At 39.5% G+C, this 22,162-nt stretch overlaps 1 protein-coding gene across 4 annotated transcripts in view; it reads right to left on the reverse strand.

The window, feature by feature from the left end:
* The window catches only part of LOC138024917 (uncharacterized), a 33,212-nt gene extending 17,276 nt beyond the window's left edge, over positions 1 to 15,936 (reverse strand). The window contains exons 1-7 of one of the 4 annotated variants that reach the window (XM_068872111.1): positions 15,877 to 15,936; positions 5,974 to 6,301; positions 5,424 to 5,553; positions 3,661 to 4,141; positions 2,787 to 3,229; positions 1,696 to 1,741; positions 779 to 854 (exon numbers count right to left, since the gene is read on the reverse strand). In XM_068872111.1, the coding sequence (XP_068728212.1) occupies positions 779 to 854; positions 1,696 to 1,741; positions 2,787 to 3,229; positions 3,661 to 4,141; positions 5,424 to 5,553; positions 5,974 to 6,296 (1,499 nt within the window). In that variant the 5' untranslated portion in view covers positions 6,297 to 6,301; positions 15,877 to 15,936. Of the gene's footprint in view, positions 1 to 778; positions 855 to 1,695; positions 1,742 to 2,786; positions 3,230 to 3,660; positions 4,142 to 5,423; positions 5,554 to 5,973; positions 6,302 to 15,164; positions 15,226 to 15,617; positions 15,746 to 15,876 lie in introns of those variants that run through there. The other 3 variants (XM_068872114.1, XM_068872112.1, XM_068872113.1) reach the window with 3 other exon arrangements.
* Positions 15,937 to 22,162: the final 6,226 nt, after the last annotated feature.

The following is a 22,162-nucleotide window of genomic DNA, read 5'->3' on the forward strand; positions in this document are numbered from 1 at the left end:
GTCAGGTGGAACAACTATTGTAGAAGTGGATTCCATTGTTCTTGAAATCAAGGGAACAACTAACATCAGGCATGAGAAGATCAAAAGCACTTGAAATTGGGACTCCTTCAACTCAAGCATTCCAATCAGGGAAAACTTCTTTGTGGCAAGCAGTTGTATTTGACATGAAGGCAATGAAGAATAATATAAACATGCATTATCTTTTGATGAACTCTGCTCTTGCGACCCTCCCTCCTACCTTCCCTAAATGACCACCTGCAGTTTCCGCCTCTTCACTGCTCATTGCCTGAGAAAATCACCTTCCCAATAATTATTTCTTATCTACCCATCCATGACAATAAAATGGTCAGTACTCTAGTAAGAATGGACAATGATGATGTGATATTAGCTCTCGTTTGAATATTGCAGGTAGGACAGGCTCTTCATCATGCTACCTACTTGGTTTTGGGGTTAGCGGTTCCAGCCCCTACATTACCCCTGGGTAGCCAACCTCCATGTGTGACTTACATGTATGTAGAAATCAATGTTAAGTAATCTTGAGAATAAGTACAGCCAAGTGATGCAATTAGTAGTGCTGATCAAGCAAAAAACGAGGAAGGAGACAATGGTAAATGGTTTTCAGTGGGCATGAACTTTGATTACATTTGTACACAATGTACATGTAAGCATGGAGTACCGCCATGCAACACCATGCAATATTGGAAGATTATAATCAATTTATAACTGATTTCAAAAATTATTCAGAGTGGTAATACATGTACTTTAAGCAAAAACCTACTGTTTCGGATGTTTTTCCTTGGATTCCATTTCAAAATCACCCGCAGACCTTACTTCAGATTTTGAATTGTCGCCTTCTGTCACAAAAATGTAGATGAAAATCATGATGAATTAAAATTAAAACTACAATATGAACAAAACGGAGGAGGCTCAGAGCTCTAGTGGTTAAATAATTGACTAGCTTTGCACATAGTTGCACCAGGTTCAAATCCCACTCTGGACATTAAAGGCTGGATTTTTCTTTGGCAGCCTAGCATGCTTCTACAGTCTGTACATAGCCGATTGGAGCTTTAGACTAAGTTGAAACTTGCTTGAATTGTTAATTTCAGGTTATTAATATTATTAAAAACGGGAGTCCCTGTAAACTTGTATGATACAATGTATAGTTACTGTAAGTGCATTTATTTATTTTACAATTTCTAAAACATCCTGAATAAAATTCTAACACGCTTTCTACATGTACGTGGTTAACTCCCTTGACTTTAATTGATATCTCACATAATTGAATTCACAATCTAAAATGTCCTGAATAAAATTCTAAACACACTTTTTACATAGTTAATTAACTCATTGCCTACTGACACTTGGGGATTTTAATCATCTTATATTACCTTTGAATTATTATTTCACTTAATTGAAGTGGAGTATGTGCCTGTTTAGCTTGCCTTTGTTTAAGTTTTTCACATCCTGATTAATTTAATTGCAACAAGCATAATTAAACTCATTGCCTCTTGTCCTTTGGGGTGTTTTATCGAGTTATATTTCCTTTCAAATTTGCTTCCCATTATTGAAGTGGGGTCAGCACGCCAAGACCATAAACTTGCATTATAGTTAAGTGCACTTCCACAATCGAAAATACATTTACATTTTTCTCACATTTTACAGCAATTTTTTCAAAGCATCCATTTAAAAGAGTACCTTCAATGTGGTCACTTGCTTCCATTCCGGAGTCAGACAACCTTGCCTGTATAGAAGTAATGGATGAGAGAGACAATTTTTATAAATTAAAATACACTGTATAATTTATATTAAATTATTAGATTGCCAATCACAGGGTTTACAAGCAAATTTCCATTAACAGTATTAAAAAATAAGTTTAAAAAGTTAACTCAATAATAATTCATGAGCTTAACAGCCTAACACCGATAAAACATCATGTGCTTGAGTTATAAACCCAATAAAACACTCCTAATTAGAATTCTCTATTATAAAAAAATACATGTAGTAATGAGGCCCTGGTTGTTTTTCTTGTATGCTTATATCTTCCCCTCACATTTGTCTGGACCCCAGAGGGACACGCTTCTTGTAAAATGTTTTGGAAGCCACTCAATAAGCTTGCATGTTGTGTTTCATCCGGTCTAAAACAACTCACCTTTGCCTCGTGGTTTTAAACCCAATAAAACACTCCTGCTCATTTATTAAATAGTACTTTAAAAGACAGCCATAAAGATAACCGAAAAACCTTTCATTTAATCATGTTTTGGGTAGTTTTCATTGCATAATAACCTAAATGCAAGGTAAAAAGGTCACAGTACGTCAATTCATTGAGTCACTTTTGGACATCAAAGCCCCAAACTCTATTCAAAGCTCTTCAGGAGCAATAATTATCCAGACAGTTCAAATAAAAAAAACAACTACAAACATTGGTACAACATACATGTGACGGTTAATACATGTACTATTTTTGATGTGATGTTTCTTGTGATGGGCCTTAGAAGAAATTGCCAAAAGTTTCAATACGAATTCTGAAATGAGGCAATTTGTAATGTTAAGTAAGTTGTTAATTAAACTAAATAAACCAATGGACCTTATTGGAGTTGAGCCTGCAGGCACATCTTCTTTTGTTTCAAACTACATGCAAAACAGGCTTCAGGGTAAATTCAATAAAAAATGACCCCTAAAAGGCTTAGCCTCGTTTATGTGGCAAAACCCCTGATACATGTAACTCTGATAAGGGCTAAATGAGTGGCCTAAAACACTCGGGAAACGTGGAAATTGGCCCATGTTACCTCATCTTCAGACAAGATTTTCTCCCTTGTCTCTGCAAATTGGCCTTTGGCAACATGCCAAAAATTTGCTTCCCTAAGGGCCATGACTGTCGAACATTCAGCACTTGTTGCTGTCGAGGGAAGATCACTGAAAGTCTCTTCACTATTCTCTCTTGTTTGAGCACTTTGATCTCTTTTCTGTGTAATTTTCTCAACATGGTGCTCTTTGCGTGACTGCATAGAACTTGAGTCAGCAATATTTAAGTTGTGCATTCTAGGCGATAGCCCTGATGATATCATTATATGCGGCACACTTTGTAAGGGTGTTGGCCCTTCGACATGTTCTGTGTCACTTCTGCTGTCACCTATTTCCTTGCAAGTGCTTTGTTTACTGGAAATATTAGCTTTCTGAACAACTGCTCCTTGATGAACATCGCCTGCTGAAGCCATGACTGTACTTGCACCTGCACACAAGAAAGTTTTTTTGAGAAAAGTGAACTCTGGGGTGACTTGAGATCAAAGATTATTAAAGTTACACAAAGGGAAAGAGACTGATGGCAAAACTGTAAATTGGGTGCCTTCCACTTGGCAGCTTACAGTCACCACACCAATAACATTTTTGTGTATCGTAAAATAAGTGATTATTGGTCTTTGTTGTAAATAAATAACAAGTCGTATGATTGTTTGTCTCATGATGTAGTCACTTAGGTTGTAGTCAGCGACGTTTAAACTGCTAACTGCCTCAAGGGCACCTATCACAGCCGACCACCATGATACATATAGTAGTGTGTAACTCCGACAGTCCACCTTATCACCTGAAGTGTAGTCCCAAGGTTCCATAACTACGGAATAAAAGTCGAATATAAAATGACTTTTTGTTGGAACAATTCATTACCCAATGGAGTAGTCTGTGACAAAGATGCAGGTTCCAAACTAACATCTGTAGTATTACTTTTTTCCTGGTGTCTCGATTCACTTGAAGGCAAAGCAGATGACACCACAAATGTACTTTGCTGAGCTGATACTGGAACCAAAAAACACCCCGTCATTGGTGAAATTTGGTGTAGTTTCTGTACAAGGAAAGGCCCTTCAGGTGGATTAAAGTTATTGCTCTTTTCCAAAACTGTTGATCCTTGAGACAGATGTGTTGCTCCTTGTCCAACACTGGAGCTGTTGATCAAAACCTTCTTAGATGTAGATGCCACAGTAGGAACAGCAAATAAAGTGGGAGTAGATTGCTGCCCTAATTCTAGACATTTACTGGAACAAGCAAAAAGTCTTGAGGCATTTGAAAGGTCCATTTCCTTCCTCATACACTGTTCAGACTTCTCATTCTCTTCCCTTGTAATCTCATCATAAGAACGTTTAAGGGATGACTGAAACAAATGTAAAGTACAAATAAATTATAGACTCATGAAATTTCATGGAGCAACATAACATAAAATTTATTTTTATTAAAAGTAGCATAAAGTGCGGCTAAATTCAGTGAGGTAAAGTTAAAATAGAGACAATGCTGATCGGCAGCCAGTCCCAGGACGATGTGGGGCAGCCCTGGAATCTTTGCAGGAGCTCCTAGTGATGGCTACATGTTTGTGAGCTTGCACACTAATTACTTTATGTTCTAGGAGAGTATTACAACAATGTATTACTGGCATTGTGGATAAATAAGCCTAAAGGAGGTTTAGGGTTAGGTTAGGGCTGGTTTTGGCAACGATTTATTTCATGATTAGTTATTAAGCCTTGCTGGCTTGCTTCACAATCTGTGAGCGGTCATGCCAAAACACAGAATGCAGACTGTGCAGATCGTGTAGACCAGGGATATTAAAATACATGTATGGTGTTACCCTCACTATTTTTGAGAGTTAACCGTAAACAGGCTAACCTGGATGTTATTTAGGCTTAATTGGGCTAACCAGATTGATATTCAGGCTAACCAAATTTTCATTTTAAAAAAGGCCTACACAGTCTGCAGTCTGCATTTTTCACTGTCCCATCTGTGAGGCAAGTGAGGCATACGTGCAAGGCAACTGAAGATAAATGAGCTTTATTAACACTTACTGTACAGCGTGAAGAGCATAAATTTGTGTCGCAGTATCTTATTAACTTGCTCTCATTGAAAACATAGGCCAAATCATTCATAAGTGAGTTTTTCCGCTGGCTGAGGAACGAATAAAATAAAAATGTTTTTCTCACACACAGCTGGGAAAATGGGGTCCAGTGTGTGGGGGATCTTTCACGTCACATGGTTTATTGATGGCTCAGTTTCTTTTCTGCATTTGCCATTGCCTGACTTGCTCCAGTCCCACCCACATTTCATGAGTCTTAAATGTCCAGCTTTGTATTTTTTTTGGGATGTTTATCACATTCCATTCAGTTTGCAAAAAGTGTTTTGGTTGTGTCAATAAAGGTCAAGCTGCCTACATGTAGTTGGCTTGTCTTGGCTCATACAACACAACACAATAACACAATGACCCTTATTTATACATGTACCTAGAATTATATAGAGCTGTTTCTGTAATATTTCATTATGATCAGTCCCAGCTGTGTGTGAGAAAAATATTTAATAAAAAGTGGTCCGTGTGGTCCCAACATTGAATTGTGCCTAAAAGGTAACACAGCGATCTGGAGACATATTGGGCTGAAAATAAATATTTTTACCTCATCTGTAAAAATGTAAAGAGCTGAATTGCCCTTTATCTTCCTCCTAATGGAAAGTCCATCCCAGATGCGAGGTCTTCCATGGAAGTCTAACCTTGTGCGATTGTCAACAGCAGCAGCACAATAGAAACTGAAATTTAAACAAAAAAAGAACTTGAGAAATGGTTATTAATATGTATAAGTACTCAAGAGGTCACTTTATGACTGTATTAAATACAGCCGTACGCCAACAAATGAATAAGACATGCAAACATGCCAAACTAAAAAAAGATTACCGGTAGTTATGGGATTAACACCCAAACTTTCAGGCTTCTCATTAAGTGCCGGCAGCCGGCTAAAAAACCGACTACTTTAAATTTAGAGCCGTCTACTTTTCGGTCATAAACTTGCTATAAACAAGTGGAACTCGCTTCTCCCACCGCCTACTTTTATATTTAAGCCGTCTACTCCAAAACTTATTGAGAACCCTGAACTTTATACATGTATGTCTGCATGATTTTGACGCGTTAACAGTAACTGTTCCAACATGACTTACAAACAACTCCATTACCTTTGACCTTCAAGAAGGGGAAAGGCCTCCACCAAAACCCTCTTGATGTCCCTATCTGTCATTCTTGAAGAAATAGCCATATTAGTTTTGAATTGTCCTTTCTCTTGTTTCTTTATCTGAGCCATTTCAATTGTGTTTGGCATGAAAACACATCCATTCCTTATTGTGACATCACTCCTCTTTAAAACCACCACACTTTTTGAAGATGCTGCACCCAGCTCATATTTCTTGATTAGGGTCCCTGTGGTTCCACTGCCATCCTCTTTACAATCCGGTTGAGTGCACACATCAGCGTCCCCCGTACGTGTAGGTGAAGGCTCCATGAATGCTGTATAGATTTAATTGAATTTACCAAGGTCAGTATACAACATCGTATGGTTAGATTTTAATGAAAAGCTACTGATTTTTAACAACAATCATAATAAAATGGGAGCTGAAGGACTAAACAAGCAATTTATCAGTTGGAAAGGATGTACATTTGTATCCATGGCAGACCTGTAAGTGGACATTGTACAATTACTCTAATAGAGAACCACGCGAACCATATTATAGATCAGAATGAATCATATCCCTTTAACCCTTTCAGCCCCGTGGGGTTCCCCATTGATGAGTAAAATCGTCTGGTGTTAGACAGAGTAACATCTATAAGTGGCACTATTGGGAGTGAAAGGGTTAATGGGGACATAGTTTTTGGGTGAATCTATCTGTTGTTAACCCTTTCAGCCCCGTGGGCTTCCCCATTGACGAGTAAAATCGTCTGGCGTTAGACAGAGTAACATCTATAAGTGGCACTATTGGGAGTGAAAGGGTTAATGGGGACATAGTTTTTGGGTGAATCTATCTGTTGTTAACCCTTTCAGCCCCGTGGGGTTCCCCATTGACGAGTAAAATCGTCTGGCGTTAGACAGAGTAACATCTATAAGTGGCACTATTGGGAGTGAAAGGGTTAATCAATTCCCCTATAAGGTTACATTGCAACACTAGTAAATCATTAACACCACATCTCCCTTTCCAAGTATTTTACTAAATGATTAATATTCTTATTGCAAAAATTTAAAAAAAGTGAACTGAAACATTTCGAAAGACCAAGTCAAGTCTTTGGGGGGGGGGCTTTATCAGTCATCCCAAACACATACGCATGACAGAGTCCTCTAGTATAACGGCTAGTTCTGGCGCAGCTGGTCGGTCCTCCTTGTGTAACGGCTTGTCGTCCCTGGTTGACGGCTTTTCATCGCTGCTCAACCACTCATCAGCATATGGTTGAAGAGTGGACCAGTTCCTCCTCAAGATACTGCCGGAAGCCTCTACCAGGTAAGATTGTGGCTTGTTAGCCTGCGCACAGTTCTTGACTGTAGCTGGTCTGTTTTTGTCATGAATCCATATCTGCTTGCCTGGCTGGAAGGGAACCAATTCCTTGACTCTGTGTCGCAAATCGTAGTTCTGTTTCTGTTTTATCTTCCATTCACTCTCCTCCTGTCTCCATTCCTCTATTCCTGGCCAGCTGGGTTGAAGGGCTGCTGGGATACAAGGTAGTGTACATCTTATCTGCAGGCCAAACAGTAACTCGGAAGGTGTCTTTCCACCTTGCAGCGGTGTGGATCGAGAGGCCAGAAGAGCTTTGGCAGGGTCTTCTTCGTTCTGTAGCAGGTTCTTTGCAGTTTGTACCGCTCTTTCTGCTTCCCCGTTAGACTGTGCGTAGAGAGGGCTGCTCGTGACATGTTTGAACTCCCACTCTCTAGCGAATTTGGAGAATTCTGCGGCGTCATAGTGAGGGCCGTTATCCGAGCGCACGATGTCTGGTATCCCGTGTTGAGAGAATACCGATTTGAGGGCTCGCATTGTTTCCATGGAGCTGAGTGAGGCTAGCTAGCTGACTTTGATGAACTTTGAGAAATAGTCCACCACAATCAGATAGGGCCATTTTTTGACATAGCAAATATCCGTGCCGAACATTTGTCAAGGCCTATCGGGAATTGCACTTGGGATCAAGGGTTCCTTGCTATTTGGCCTCCATTCCGTACACTTGCGGGCGGCATTGCTTGACAATTTGCTGACCAAGACCTGGCCACACATACCGTCATGGATGCAGTCTAGGATCTCCAGCCTTATGGATGTCGGAATGACGATTCTGTCTGCCTTAAGAAGCAAGCTGTGGACGACTGAAAGTTCATCCTTGACTTGCCAGTAGGTGCGTCTGGAACTCTGGGTCGTTCTGGCAATCCTTGGCCACAGTACTCCTTTAGCCGGCAGACTTTGTCTTCTGCTTGTTTTTCTCTAATCCGCTCAAGCTGTGTGTTGGAAGCTAGGAGGGAGTTAAATATGTGATGAACATATAGGTTAATTTCTTCTTCGCGTCTTGGATCGTTCTCTTTGGTTTCCTCGACTATGGGTGCTCTGGAGAGTGCGTCAGTGGTGCTGAGGTGTTTTCCTGGGACATGGGAGATGCTGAAGTCGATCCTCAACAGTCGCATACGAAGCCGCTGGATTCTGGGTGACATCTCCTCTCATTAAAATTCTTTGAACCAAGGATAGGAACTAGCGGCTTGTGGTCTGTCTCCGCAAGGAACTTTTTGCCAATTAGATAGTCGGCCAACTGCTCGCAAGCCCAAGTGGTTGCTAGAGCCTTCTTTTCGATCTGGGTGTATCGTCTTTCTGTTGGAGTGAGAGAGCGAGATATGAACACTATTGGCTTCCAATCCCCTCAGTTTGTCTTTGGGTCAGGACAGCACCCAGACCGTAAGATGATGCATAGGCAGACAGCGTGGTTTTGAGGGAAGGATTGAAAATTGCAAGTGCTGGCGTGGAACAACTTCTCTTTGATCCCTTCAAAATCACTAAGTTGCTGGGGGCCCCCAGATCCAGGCATTCTTCTTTCTGAGAAGTTCAGGTAGTGGGTGGGTGAGTTCAGCCAAGTTTGGAATGTACTTTCCTGACTGGTTGACCATTCCCAGAAATCTTCTGAGCTCGTGTATATCAATCGGTTCAGCTAAGTACTTTGCTGCAGCTATCTTGCTTGGGTCAGCACGGATTCCATCTTTTCCCACCAGTTGGCCCAGAAATCGAACAGTCGCCTTTGAGAATTCACCTTTCTCGGCGTTAAGTGTGATGATTGCTTCTTGGAGTCTAACTAGGATCACCTCTAGCCTTTCGTCGTGCTCTGCTTGATTTGCCCCGTACACACCAGGTAGGTCTTCGAGGATTCTTTGCATGCTCCATTTGAAATGTTCTGGGGCGGAAGAAATACCAAATGGTAGACGCGTATAGCAGTACCAGCCCCATGGAGTGATAAACGTAGTTAGCAGCTTTGAGATCTCTCTCAACTTCCATTGCCAGAACCCACTGTTGGCATCCAGCTTGGATATCACTTTCACACCAGCCAGCTTTCCCAGTGTTTGCTCTGTTGTGGGCATTGAATGATTCTCGCGAAGTACAGTCACCACATATACGGACGTTTCCATTTGACTTTGGGACTACTACAATGGGTGAACACCACTCTGTAGGCACATCTACCTTTTCAATCACTCCCATTGTTTCCATATGGTCCAGTTCTCCCTTGACTTTTGGCAGCAAGAGGATTGGAACACGTCTCGGTGTGGTCTGGTTGAAGGGCTCATACGATGACGTCAGTTTGATCTCATAATTATTCTCTCCGTCCATGCAACCCAGGCCACTGAAGAGCTTTGCAAAGCGCTCCTTAATTCCTTCTGCTGGCTGAGTCAGGCTGCAAACTTTGCGATGGTTTCTAATAGTGCTAAGCAGGCGGATCTACTGAGGATCCTTTTAATCAATTCTCCTATAAGGTTACATTGCGTCACTAGTACATGTCGATTAACACCACAGACATGACTACACCCAAGGGACCATCAGAAATTTCAGTTGGTGTAGTGAAACAAACTAATGCCTAAAGTGAAACACAAAAAAGAGAGCAAAGGCAAAGCTTGAAAATACACAAGGCTATTAAAAAAAACTTTATTGACAGAATAGGGGGAACCAAGTGATTTCAGCTGTTTGTTCCTTGCCATTCTTGCCTTTGAAAATACTAAGTGCTAATTTCAGGAAAGGGCAAAAACACACTGTGGGTCTAAGTTTTAAAATATGTGCCTCTACCTCTCCTCTTTACAAATTATGTCTTTTTCTTCATTAATTTTATTTCCTTTATTCAACCACATCAACTAAGTTTAAATTCATCATGTCTAATAAAAGTGTGTCTTCCTATAAATATCATTATTTATAATAATTTTTACCATCATTCTCACAACTTTATCAGGCAGTGACAAATTAAACCCCACTTTAAGGAGAGTTTGGACTTTTACAAAACGCTGTAATAAAACTGTTGGCTGACTGTTGGTAAACTACTGCCGAAAGATGACCAGCTGTCAGCCGACCATCATCCAACAGTTGGCCAACAGGTTTCACGGGGAGCTTTTCTTCAAATTTACCAATTTTTCAATAATGGGGAACTTGATGCTTGGTATCAGATGGAAGGCTGAATTGAGGTCTGTTGTGCCTGGGCTATAAAGAGACTGAAGAATTCTAGTAGCATTGTCTGGTGATCTGCTGTGGCTGAACTGCCGGCTACTTGGCTTTCATGGACAACAAGTTCAGGGCTAGTCGCAGGGGGTTGTAGTGGAATGGTGACCACACATTTTGGTATTTTCAACTCCAGGTTTTCAAACTGTGATGGCCATTTGAGGTGGAGGTGGAGGAATCTCCAATTACGGCTTTGCTTAGTCCGGTGATGAGTTGCACTTTAGAAACCGAGAAAGGTAAGTGAAGACCCTGCAACCAAAGCTGTAGGATTTTGCTAGTGAGTTTCGAAAGATCTTCTCATTGCACCAGCAAGAGACAAAGGGCAGAGTGAGTATGAATCCTGAGAAAAAAACCTGACAAATTGCTAATCAGATCAGATCAGATCAGATAATTTATTACTATTATTCTTATTATTATTCTCCATTTAGCTCTGACCTCTGGCTGTTCTCGTGTCGACATTCTTCCCAAGGGAGCAAGTAATAACAAATAACCAAGGGTCCCCTGGGGGCACTCTCCTGGTATTTAAATGTCAAGCACCTTCCTTAAAATTCTGGCCATTCCCAATACCATAGTTTTCTGTAACAGTCCAATTCTTGCCCAAATCCCCAATTTTTCGATCCACTGCCTCTCATCTACCCTGCGAGCAGAGTCTCTTTCGATCTTCCTAGATAAGTCGGGAAGAGGAAAGAAGACTCTGCGAGCCGCCTCGACATTTCGTGTTGAGCATGCGTTAAAAATTCAAACGTAGTCCGGAGTCAGTCACGCGTGACTAGTAACCGCAAACCACAAAACCAAAACAAACAGTTGGGATATTTTCGAACAACTCTAACCAAGGAATCATTTCCTTCCAAACTCAAGATCGTTCAAGTTTTTAAATTGCCATTTTAACTTTTACTGGAAAAATTAATGGGTTTCTCAATTCTGGCAAACTAGTTTCTGTAACCGACATACGGAGGAAATACTCATGGGAATTCAGACAGTTAAAAATTGTCACGCTGTTGTAGATTTAAAAAATATTGATGACGCGTGGGGATTGATCATGCGCACAAATTAAAAAAAACAGGTTTGACAAGTCGAAACTGGACTGACTCATCCATTTCTTTGGATGAGCGGCAAATCAAAGAAAGTCGAGGCGGCTTCCCGACTTATCTAGGAAGATCAAAAGAGACTCTGCTCGCAGGGTACCTCTCATCCAAAGAGCCATCTGATGATGATTTTTTTTTTTTTTTTTTTTTTTTTTTTTAATAATTATTATTTTTAACAACATAAAACATCATACACTACTTAACAAACTTAAAAGAAGAAAAACGTTACAAACAGATTACAATATTACTTCACAGTGATCGATAAGTGGGTACCTATTACTTGTCAAAAGGGGGGGAGGCAAAACGGATTAGATAACAAATTACCTGACAATAGCCAGAAAAAAAATAACAGAGGGGCGAAAAAAAGGAGAAAAACATTCAGACAGTCACAGCGACTGAATTATTTTGTGCCACTTATTTTCAAATGCTTTTTGCCTTCCTATTGTGACTGAGATCTGTTTTTCTAACTGTAAATTACTTTTAATCTGATAAAGGTATTCTAATATCGAAGGCTTAGTATTGTTGAACTTACATCTAAAAATATAGTACCTAGCTAAAAGTAAACAGTGGTTAACTAAAATTCCACCTTTTTCCTCAACAAGACCCAAACACACAGTTTTCCTTAAAACGTGAGAGGTTTGGATCAGGTTAACTGAAATCAGGAAATTTTGTATGTTTTTCCAAAAAACATTTGTCACAGGACAATCCCAGAACAAGTGAATTAGGGTTTCCTGGACATTTTGACAGAAGCAACATAAGTCTGTGTCAGAAAACTTAATTTTAAATAAAAAGGAATTTGTGGCGATTCTTCTGTGAAGAAGCTTAAACTGAAAGTTCCTGAGCTTTGTGCTTAATGTACATTTCCTAGGCAACAAATATATAGACCTCCAATTAAGATTCAAAACATCTTCAGATTCACAGTCCCTAAGCCATTTCGCTTGGCTTTTCTCAGGGCAAGTACATTTCTTATCTCTGTAGATCTGGTATGCCAGTTGGCTCGGCTTTTTGGAAGAATTTAGCAGTGCCAAATTATATATTTTTTGGGTTTGGGTGGTCTGGCAGCCTCAATTTTAATGTCTTAAAAGCACACTGAATAGCTGAAGCCACTCCGTAATATTCAAGAAAGGAAACGTTAGGGCACCATTTGTTTCTAAAGCAACTGTAAGTCATTAACTTGGAATCGCTCGTCAAGAGATCATTAATGTTATACACACCTGCCTCAAACCAATGCTTATAAAAAATAGTCTTGCCAGCAATTCTAATCATTGAGTTGTTCCATATGGATTCGGCACCAAACTCTGCCCATGAAGCAAAAGACTCTTTAAAATTTAAATCTGACCACAACTCAATAAGTTCACGGAGGAAAGTATTTTTTATATCCAGGATTTTAACATCTTTTCTTGCCAAATTGCTAGTAAAAACTAATTTACCCCCAAACTTAAGTAAATAGAAGTCGAAGAAGGATTTCCACTTAGACTGGCAATCATCAGAAATATACTTAAGTATCCATGTAATTTTCAAAGCCTTATTAAATTCTATGATATCTAACATCTTCAACCCTCCATCTTGATAATCTGCTATCATTTCAGTTCGTTTAATTTTATCTCCCTTGTTATCCCAAAGAAACTTAAAGATAAGATCATTAACTTCTCATCATCATCTGAAGATGATGATGATGATGATGATGATGATGATGATATTATTATTATTGTTATGCAGTATGTAGTACATAAGTATGCTTACAAAATAATATAAGTAGGAAAAGGCACTATTGTGTAACAATCCCTACTGTTAAACCTATTTACATACCAATTGGTGATAACTAACGAACCAACATTTGAGAAAGGAACAAGAGTTTATATTCCTTAATAACTCGTCGAAACCTTGAATGACCTTGCTATGTTAAGGGTTAAGGGTTACACTATTGTGTAACAATCCCTACTGTTAAACCTATTTACATACCAATTGGTGATAACTAACGAACCAACATTTGAGAAAGGAACAAGAGTTTATATTCCTTAATAACTCGTCGAAACCTTGAATGACCTTGCTATGTTAAGGGTGTACAATAAAACTGCCTTATGCATATTAAACAAAACCTCGTTCCCTCTATCCAAACCTAAAAACTTCCTAACTTTCTCCGCCGTCTCCATAGAGTAGCCTCCTAGTACATCAACTATCACATTAAGCTGTGTGATAGTGTGGCCGGGGAACTGTTGGCACATCTCCCATCTAAACGCTGCATACTTGTCAGTTTTCTCCTGTTCCTTCTGTTCTCTGTTGGAAACCCAAGGGCAGCTCATCTCAATAAGGATCACCTTCTTCTCTTTTCTGTCCACAATTCTCGCATCAATTCTGTTAGCCCTGACTTCCATATTTTATTATTATTATTATTATTATTATTATTATTATTATTATTATTATTGTTATTGTTATTATTATTATTATTTTTATTATTATTATTATTATTATTATTATTATTATTATTATTATTATTAGAATTTCATGTAGTATTTGGAAGGTCATACAGTAATTTTAACTCCTGCAAAGGAGCTCTTGGATTTTTCCAAGTATCCCGAGTCAATTCAATTTGTACAATTCCCATACACCACCATTTTCAAAAAGTGTGACATGTTACACTGTATTATTGACGTATCATTCCGACACTGGAATCTTTTGTTCACTAACGACACGGCAACCATAACATATTAATATGCTATTAAATAACATAAAGATAGTAGCAACCTGGAAATTTGAAAGTGAAAATTAATGATTCTAAAATTCCTTTTTTCTCGTAAGTAGATGATGAATTCTTGGAAGATCCCTTCTCAAAACCTGCCCAAATACATGGTCTTCAGTTTTTTTATTTGGTGTCAAATTTTAAAGCCCATATTCAAAATACCCATATTCAAATAATTATAAGACTACCCCAATTTTCATATAAAATTTCAAAGCTTCATCCTTTTTCTGTTTGTCTCATGATTTTATCAATAGATCAGACTATATAATGAGCAAAGAGCTTTGCACTAATTCCAACTGTTTATTGGGGGGGCACTTAATATGGTGCAAATGGCAGCTGTATTACAAAATATATCTTATCAAAATTACTAGTAATATTTTAAACTGGTGTCTCAATACAAAAAGATTGACAGATCACATCAGTAGTACTACAGACTGTAGATTTTTTGATTATACAACCTTACAGTCATGTCAGGGCCAAATTGCCTAACATTTAACATCAGATTTTATTCCTACAAAAAATAAGAATGGAGTTGTTTAATAGAAAATGAGAATGCGTCGCTACCTGTTACTAATGATTTACATACTGTGTACTGTATTTAATCAGGTGAGACTTCCGTCTGAGCCATGCCACTTACATGAGGCAACCAGATCCCCCCATGTTTACCACCAAATATGTCTTGCACGACCCGAAGTTTTAAGTCATGTGTTTATCTGATGTTGTGCATCACCTCAGATCAGCGACACCTGAGTTCAAGGGTAAGGTGTAGGGACAGACTACCTTCATGTATTACTGTGACTTAACAGGAATGACGGTCGCATTTGATACAGCTTTACCTCTGTTCGTGAATTGAACAAGTGTAAAGGGTCACCATGTTTTCCAAATTTACAAAGACTTTTTTTCAACCATTGCATCCCCCTTTCCCTATAAAAACGGAGCCATAATAAACCAAACGGGTATCATTGTTGACAAATACCTCACGCTGAACGTTATTGATTTGACAAGAAACAACTTGCTCAAGGCAGTGCTTTTACTTTCGATTTTATATCACGATCAGTATGCCATTTCTTTGCTAAAAAAAACGTTCGCATAAGTTTTCATGGATCCAGTAACCTTAACTTGACAAAATACCTACAAAACGAAGCTGTAGTTCCAAGGACAATGGAAAAAATACGAGACCGACTTTCAAAAAAAGCAACCATAAATAATAATGTTAAATTTATAATTTACGCTTATGGTTTTACATATCGAGATGAAGACAAAATGGCAAAGCATTGCACTTTCTTTACCTTTCCTCCCCTATCGTTGAAAATGTAGGAAATTAATCTCCACCGTATCAATAAATGCTTCATCTTCAGTGCCGTCACGTACAAAGCCTGATCGAAGGGCACATGAGGCCACGAGAACCGACTAGAAATAAAGACTGCGTTTCCCCACTCTATCTTATATTTTGTCCAAAGAACCGAGAGTATGTTAAGGCACACAGATATATTATCAAGGTGAAATCAAGTATGTTACCCTAATCAAAGTAAAAATCACTTTTCCTACCTTCGATATCCAAGTCTTTTGTTGTGAGTTAAAACAACAACTCCGGGAAAACAGTCACGTGGTCATCGTTTTCGTAGAATTATCGAATTATTATAGGAACGCATGGCGTGCACGCATTACCTTTGGTTAAGGTGGTCGAACCTTAATGATTGAAAAAAATAAATATTCCTTCAATACAGCAATGATTTTATTTGCTCAGTGCTTCCGCTATCTGTACTATTTTTCCTCATAATTGAACAAAGTGTTTTGATGGTCTTAGTCTTTTATCAGAAATGTATGTTAGAAAAGGTAACGATGCAAAGAACTCCACAATTCGCAGATTTTTCTTTATTATCGAAAGAACCCAGTTAAATGCAGCGCATGCGTAGAAAGTTAAAAATTTGCGATTAAATTCGGAATAGCTTTTTCGGAAAAACGCCTATTTCTTGAGAACCACTCATTACGATTTAACGAAATTCGGCACGAAAATACTTTAGGACGTAAGTAACTGGAGTATTGGAAAAATTTGAACGTTAACAGAGGAAATTTTAGATATTCCAGTGAACCTTCAACAAGAGATAATTACCGATCTCTCTGTCAAATGCTTATTAAAATAGTGTTAACTTGTGAGCATCGTTACTAGCATTTTGCTCGCAAATTATAAAGAAAATCTAACGACCAGATTTTCTGCAAGTAAACAAAATCGATTTTAAAGGCCTGTTTACATTTATTCATGTTGCCATGGCAACGGCATATACGCCAGCTTATCTCAAAAAACTGAAGTTCGTATTGTTAACTTGATATCATAGGTGGGTTGAGTTTGTCGGTTCTTTACTCTCCACCGAGATGTTTTCTCCAGGTACTCCGGTTTCCGCTCCTCTCAAAAACCAACGTTTGAATTGATTTGCTTTCATTGTTAATTTCAGTTTACAGTGTCTCCAATTAGTGCTCCAGCGCTAGAACGACTAGACACTTAAATAAAGTTCCCTTCCTTTTTCTTTCCTTAGTATATCGAAAATGGTCTATTATAATCCTTTTCAGGATTAATTCCCCTAAGGAGGGAAACACAAGAGGAAGTCTTTATTATATATTCTCCTGTTCTAGCTTCTAGTAACTATATGGCAAGTTTATTTTCGCCATTGACACAAGAGGTTCACGAGATAAAAATCTTGGTTTTAGCCTTGTGTTTGTGGAAACCAAAGCAAGCTATTTATTTTACTCAGAAGCTCATCAATGCGAACCTCAATCTCCACTAATTCCCTGAATCAACCCTTTCCCGAGTAAATTTATTTTTGGGGACAGTTTTTCTCGCGAAAAGTATCATGTTTCCCGTAAAAACCCTTTGACGCCTAAACCGGCCTAAACCAGCCAGTCTTGGTATTTTACTCTGTTTAATGCTAGAAGATTTTACTCGTCAATGCGGAAACCCCAGGAGTCAATGGGTTAATTGATTACTCACTGAAAAACTAAAAGTCTGTTTACGAGCCAAGTGGCCCATCAGAGCCGGAGCTTATCCCGGTTTCTGTGGCATGAAGCGACTATGAGTATTTTTCTTTTACTCCTCCCTGGATGGGATGCCAGTCCATCGCAGGGTTACCCCCAGCATTTCGCCGGTACCCATTTATACACCTGGGTGGTAGTTAGGCCCGTTTCAAAGGTCGAAGTTTACATGTGCCGAGTCTAATGCAAATGAGAAAAATCTATTGTTTTCGCTCATTTGCATTAGATTCGGCAGATGTAAAGTTCGACGTTTGAAACGGGCCTAAAGTGTCTTGCATAAGAACACAATACAATGTCCCCAGCCAGCACCCGAACTCGATTTGGAGTCGAGGACACTAACCATGAAGCCACCGCGCCTCCCCACCCTTAGACACCTAAACCGGCCTAAAGGCCAGATGATTTTACTCGTCAATGGGGAACCCTTGGGAGTCAATGGGTTAACGCTGAGATAGTTCTGTTTGATTGGCTTTTACAACAAGAGGCGTGATGAATCTCCTAAGGGAGATTAGCTTTTACAACAGGGGGCGTGATGAATCTCCCAAGGAAGATTGGCTTTTACAACAGGGGGCGTGATGAATCTACCAAGGGAGATTGGCTTTTACAACAGGGGGGGTGATGAACCTCCCAAGGGAGGCGTTCTATGAATAAATCTACTCGAGAAAGGGTTGACTCCTTGGCCAAGTATGGGAGATAAAGGCTCCGCTTGATGAGCTCCTTTCTTACTCTGAAGAATAAAAATTGTCAAATTGCAGTATTCTTTAGTTTTTAGTCTTTTAAGACAAACTTTGGCTGCTTATGTTTATTAGTTTTTAGTCTGCAACCCCACAAACAGAAAAACTTCTATTTTATTATCATGAATAAAGGAGACCAAAAAATTCCGAAGACCCAGAAGTCTCGATATGGATGGAATAATGCCCATCAGTTTACCGTACGGTACTGTCTATTTTTAGAACAGGGTATGACTGGAATAGATCATCCCGCTGCAAAATATGGTGAGACACTTCGTGACAATTTTCGTGGCAATACCTGACAACCTCAGTGTTAACCCGCGTTGGCAGATAAACAACACTCTGTTTAGGCAGAGAATAACTGCTGGGTCAGGCACTGAGCTATAGTGATTAGGTCTAAGCGCCGACTCGAAATGGCTAGCTTTCATAAATTGTTCTGGTGACACCCTCTCTTCACAGATTTTTTAATTTTACTAAAACTTTAGAAAGATCGTTTGGCATTTTACATACACAAACCTAAGTGTCTCACCTTATTTCTTGTCACAACCTTTTAGAATGGCTACTACCAGATATTTGCGGGAACAAAAGGTATTGGCATTGCGCTCAGCGCACGATTTTGCATTTAGCACGAGCAATCCCTCGTGCGGCTGTTTTCACGTGACGTCACAACGGCCATGTTGGTGTACCTAAACAATGGAAGGGCGGCCATGTTGGTGTCCCCAACTCATCCTCCCGGAATTGAGCTCTATTATCATGCGAACGTTTTCTTTTGCTTCGGTAGAAAAACAAGGTTAATGATCACGTCATTGAAACCACTCTATTTGATTGAGGACCAATCAGGAGATTTGCGATCATTAGGCCCTAACCTGATTGGCCATCATTTGGCAGGACGCGTATTTGCAATTAGAGAGATAGACACTTCAGGGTTATGGGATGGACATCTGTGAAAATTCATTTTCTCATTTTTTCTTTTCCTGTATCAAGCTACTGATTACAGTGTGCAAACAAGCACATTAAGCCTTTCAAAGGAAAAACAAATACGGGTATACAGAGACTGATAATGAGAGGCAACGAGGAAACTGAAACAATTGTCAGGGTAGGCTCGATTTCAGCAGCTCTCTCGAGTCAGTGGAGCGCGTGCTCCTTGCTCGAAGCAAAGGCTGGTGATCGAGTCTAGTGATAGGGCACTTAGATAGAGATTTTTAAAACCTGTTAATTGAACATTAGCCTCAGAAAATTTTCTGCGTTCATCTTTTCATAGGAGATAACACTTATATGGTGGGTTAGTTTTCCTGTCTGGGTTTCCGGGAGGTGTTTCTTAATTGCTCATCTATTTCATCTTATCCGGCAAAACCTATTAAAGGATAATTCTTTTAGTTCTCAAGTGTAAAACTCGGCGGAGATAACAAGAACTGAATAGGCAGATTCCTTCCTGGACGAGACTGTCCAGCCAATTAGACGTCACGATGATTTTCTTGGGGATTCTAGTTTTCCATTTACGCTTTTATGGCTCACGAATTTACATAGTGATCCTTCCACAAATATCCATAGATAATTGTTTTATCGACTTTTATTGCTTAGTTTAAAGAGATTAATAGATAGAGAAACATTGAATATCTTTTGAGAAATAATTATCTTGCATACCCTGCACCAGAAAACTCACCGGAAGGAGAATCGAGGAAATGAGCCGCATATACCTTATCTTATTAACGTTTGGCGGCACAGAGTATTATGGAACCGTAAGCATGCGCATTTTTGAGACGCGGACGGCAACCGGAAGTCAGCCGTTTCCCCTTTTAACTTGTCGTCACACAACCATGTTTATATTGCTAAGTATATTTTCTCCATTAGAGTTGATTAGTATAAAAATCTGGGAGACACCACTCTCCTGCCACGCGAAATGTCCTCTTCCGGTTGCCGTCCGCGTCTTAAAAACGCGCGTGCTTAAGCTCCCTATTACCTAAAGATGACTAGATCAGTAGAAAATGAAAGTTGTGCCTTTCCCTTGTACAAACTATTTTCAGTTCTGCATGTCATTTTCAGCATTGTTCCCTTTTACTTATCACTGATTTCATTCGTCAGGTTCGTGTCTTGCTTGGTGATTGTCCATATCGTTTGGCGCTGTGATAATTCGCAGTTCTTGCGTTCACACCCTGTTAACATTCCTGGACAATAATACCTAAAGATGACTAGATCAGTAGAAAATGAAAGTTGTGCCTTTCCCTTGTACAAACTATTTTCAGTTCTGCATGTCATTTTCAGCATTGTTCCCTTTTACTTATCACTGATTTCATTCGTCAGGTTCGTGTCTTGCTTGGTGATTGTCCATATCGTTTGGCGCTGTGATAATTCGCAGTTCTTGCGTTCACACCCTGTTAACATTTCTGGACAATAATTCTACGAATGAGATCCGAAACTGTTTCATGCTAATCGAATAAATAATTGGATTCAGTAACGAATTTAATAGCATTATTGATATCGACGACTCCTTAATAATTGGAACTAACTCCCAAGGCATTCCACTCGGTTTTCGTAAAACAAAAACAGGAGCTACGACAAAAAAGGACAAAAAACACAAGACTAGCACAGTTACAATGACTACTGTTAGTCTGAATGCTTTTTTCTCCCTTGCAAAGCGTGCTCTATCTTCTTGGGTAACTTGAAGAGCTGCAATGCGCTGTTTATGACGACGTAATTCAAGGAAAACTGCAACATGGCAGAAAATGATCAATATCATTGCTATACCATTTACAAGAATATTTGTGAATATCACGGCCGCTTTTTCAAGGGATAAAGGAATAATTACACACAGGGATATAGACCATGTCAAAACGGAAGCAGACAGCAAGCGTGTGGTGGTAACGAGATTGATGTATGCGAAAGGGCGATTTACGGCTAAAAAGCGTTCACCACTTAGTAATGCCAAATGGAGAACAGAAACAGTACTTAAAGTGCTAAGCCCTACCCTGGACCAGATCGTCAAGAAACACACCCCTTGAAACGAGCTACGTACAAGCATGATGATCCAATTTGCAATGAGAACTGGCTGAACAAACAGTCCTACAGCAAAGTCAGTCGATGCTAAAGTAGCAATTAATATGTTTGATTTGTTGGTTCTCAGTCGAGACTTCACTTTTACAGCGACCATTACTAACATGTTCAACACGACTGTGGGAGGACACGCCAGGATGTTAACCAGTACGATGGAGATGATAGCAGATCGAACGAGAGGTGACTGGTCCAGCGTTTCTCCATTGGGGGATAAAAAGAAATCGCATTTATAGGAAATATCCTTGTTGTCGCTTGACAAATTGGAGTTCATCTTTCTGATTTGCTTGTGTTAGCGAACGGAATCTATTCTCTCAGCTCGGTTCTCAAGACTCGTTTTCTTCCTCGGATAATCTTTGTTCACTTCAAACTATTTTCCAAAGCTTCGCTTTCTGTCTTTTGCCAACTGCCTACTTATAGTGTCCTTCCTTGATCTCGTCTTGGAGCCCTTTTCACCTAAAAGTGAAACACAGTGGTTTAATTTCGTCAGACATTTTCAAATGAGCTACGCTGATTTCTCGCAGGTCCATCAAAATATCTTCAGCACAGCCTTGATCATTACTGAAAACCGACTTTAAATTATCAGATTATGCGTGCAGTTTCAAATTATATTGCGGTGTCTCAAAGGACAGGAAACGACCAAATTCACGACTTTGATTGGTTAAAATCGATATTAGCCACTGTCAAACCGATCTTGCCTCATTAGTCCTAAGGTTACAAACAAAAAATACGAACAAATCCGAATGGCTTGTTCGAATTAGTAATATTAGTTAAACGGAAGGACCAAGAGATCTCAACGAGGAAGCTGGTAAACCGAGGAAGATACGCGAAACAGTGAAGTCCAAAATTGAGACGTTTATTTTTTGTCCCTTTGATTTCTTGTTTGGCCATATGGTACATATCTAATTAACCGAGCTAGGTCGGTCGGTATGGCAGAATCATGACCACGGTCGCAGGTGCAGACCTCATTCGCTTCGTCAAGTTCTGTACTAGCAACCTCCGTCAAGGTTCTCCTATAAAGAGGGCCGCCT

The sequence above is a fragment of the Montipora capricornis genome, chromosome 11 (assembly GCF_036669925.1).
Source record: "Montipora capricornis isolate CH-2021 chromosome 11, ASM3666992v2, whole genome shotgun sequence".
In the NCBI taxonomy this organism is placed as follows: Eukaryota; Metazoa; Cnidaria; class Anthozoa; order Scleractinia; family Acroporidae; genus Montipora; species Montipora capricornis.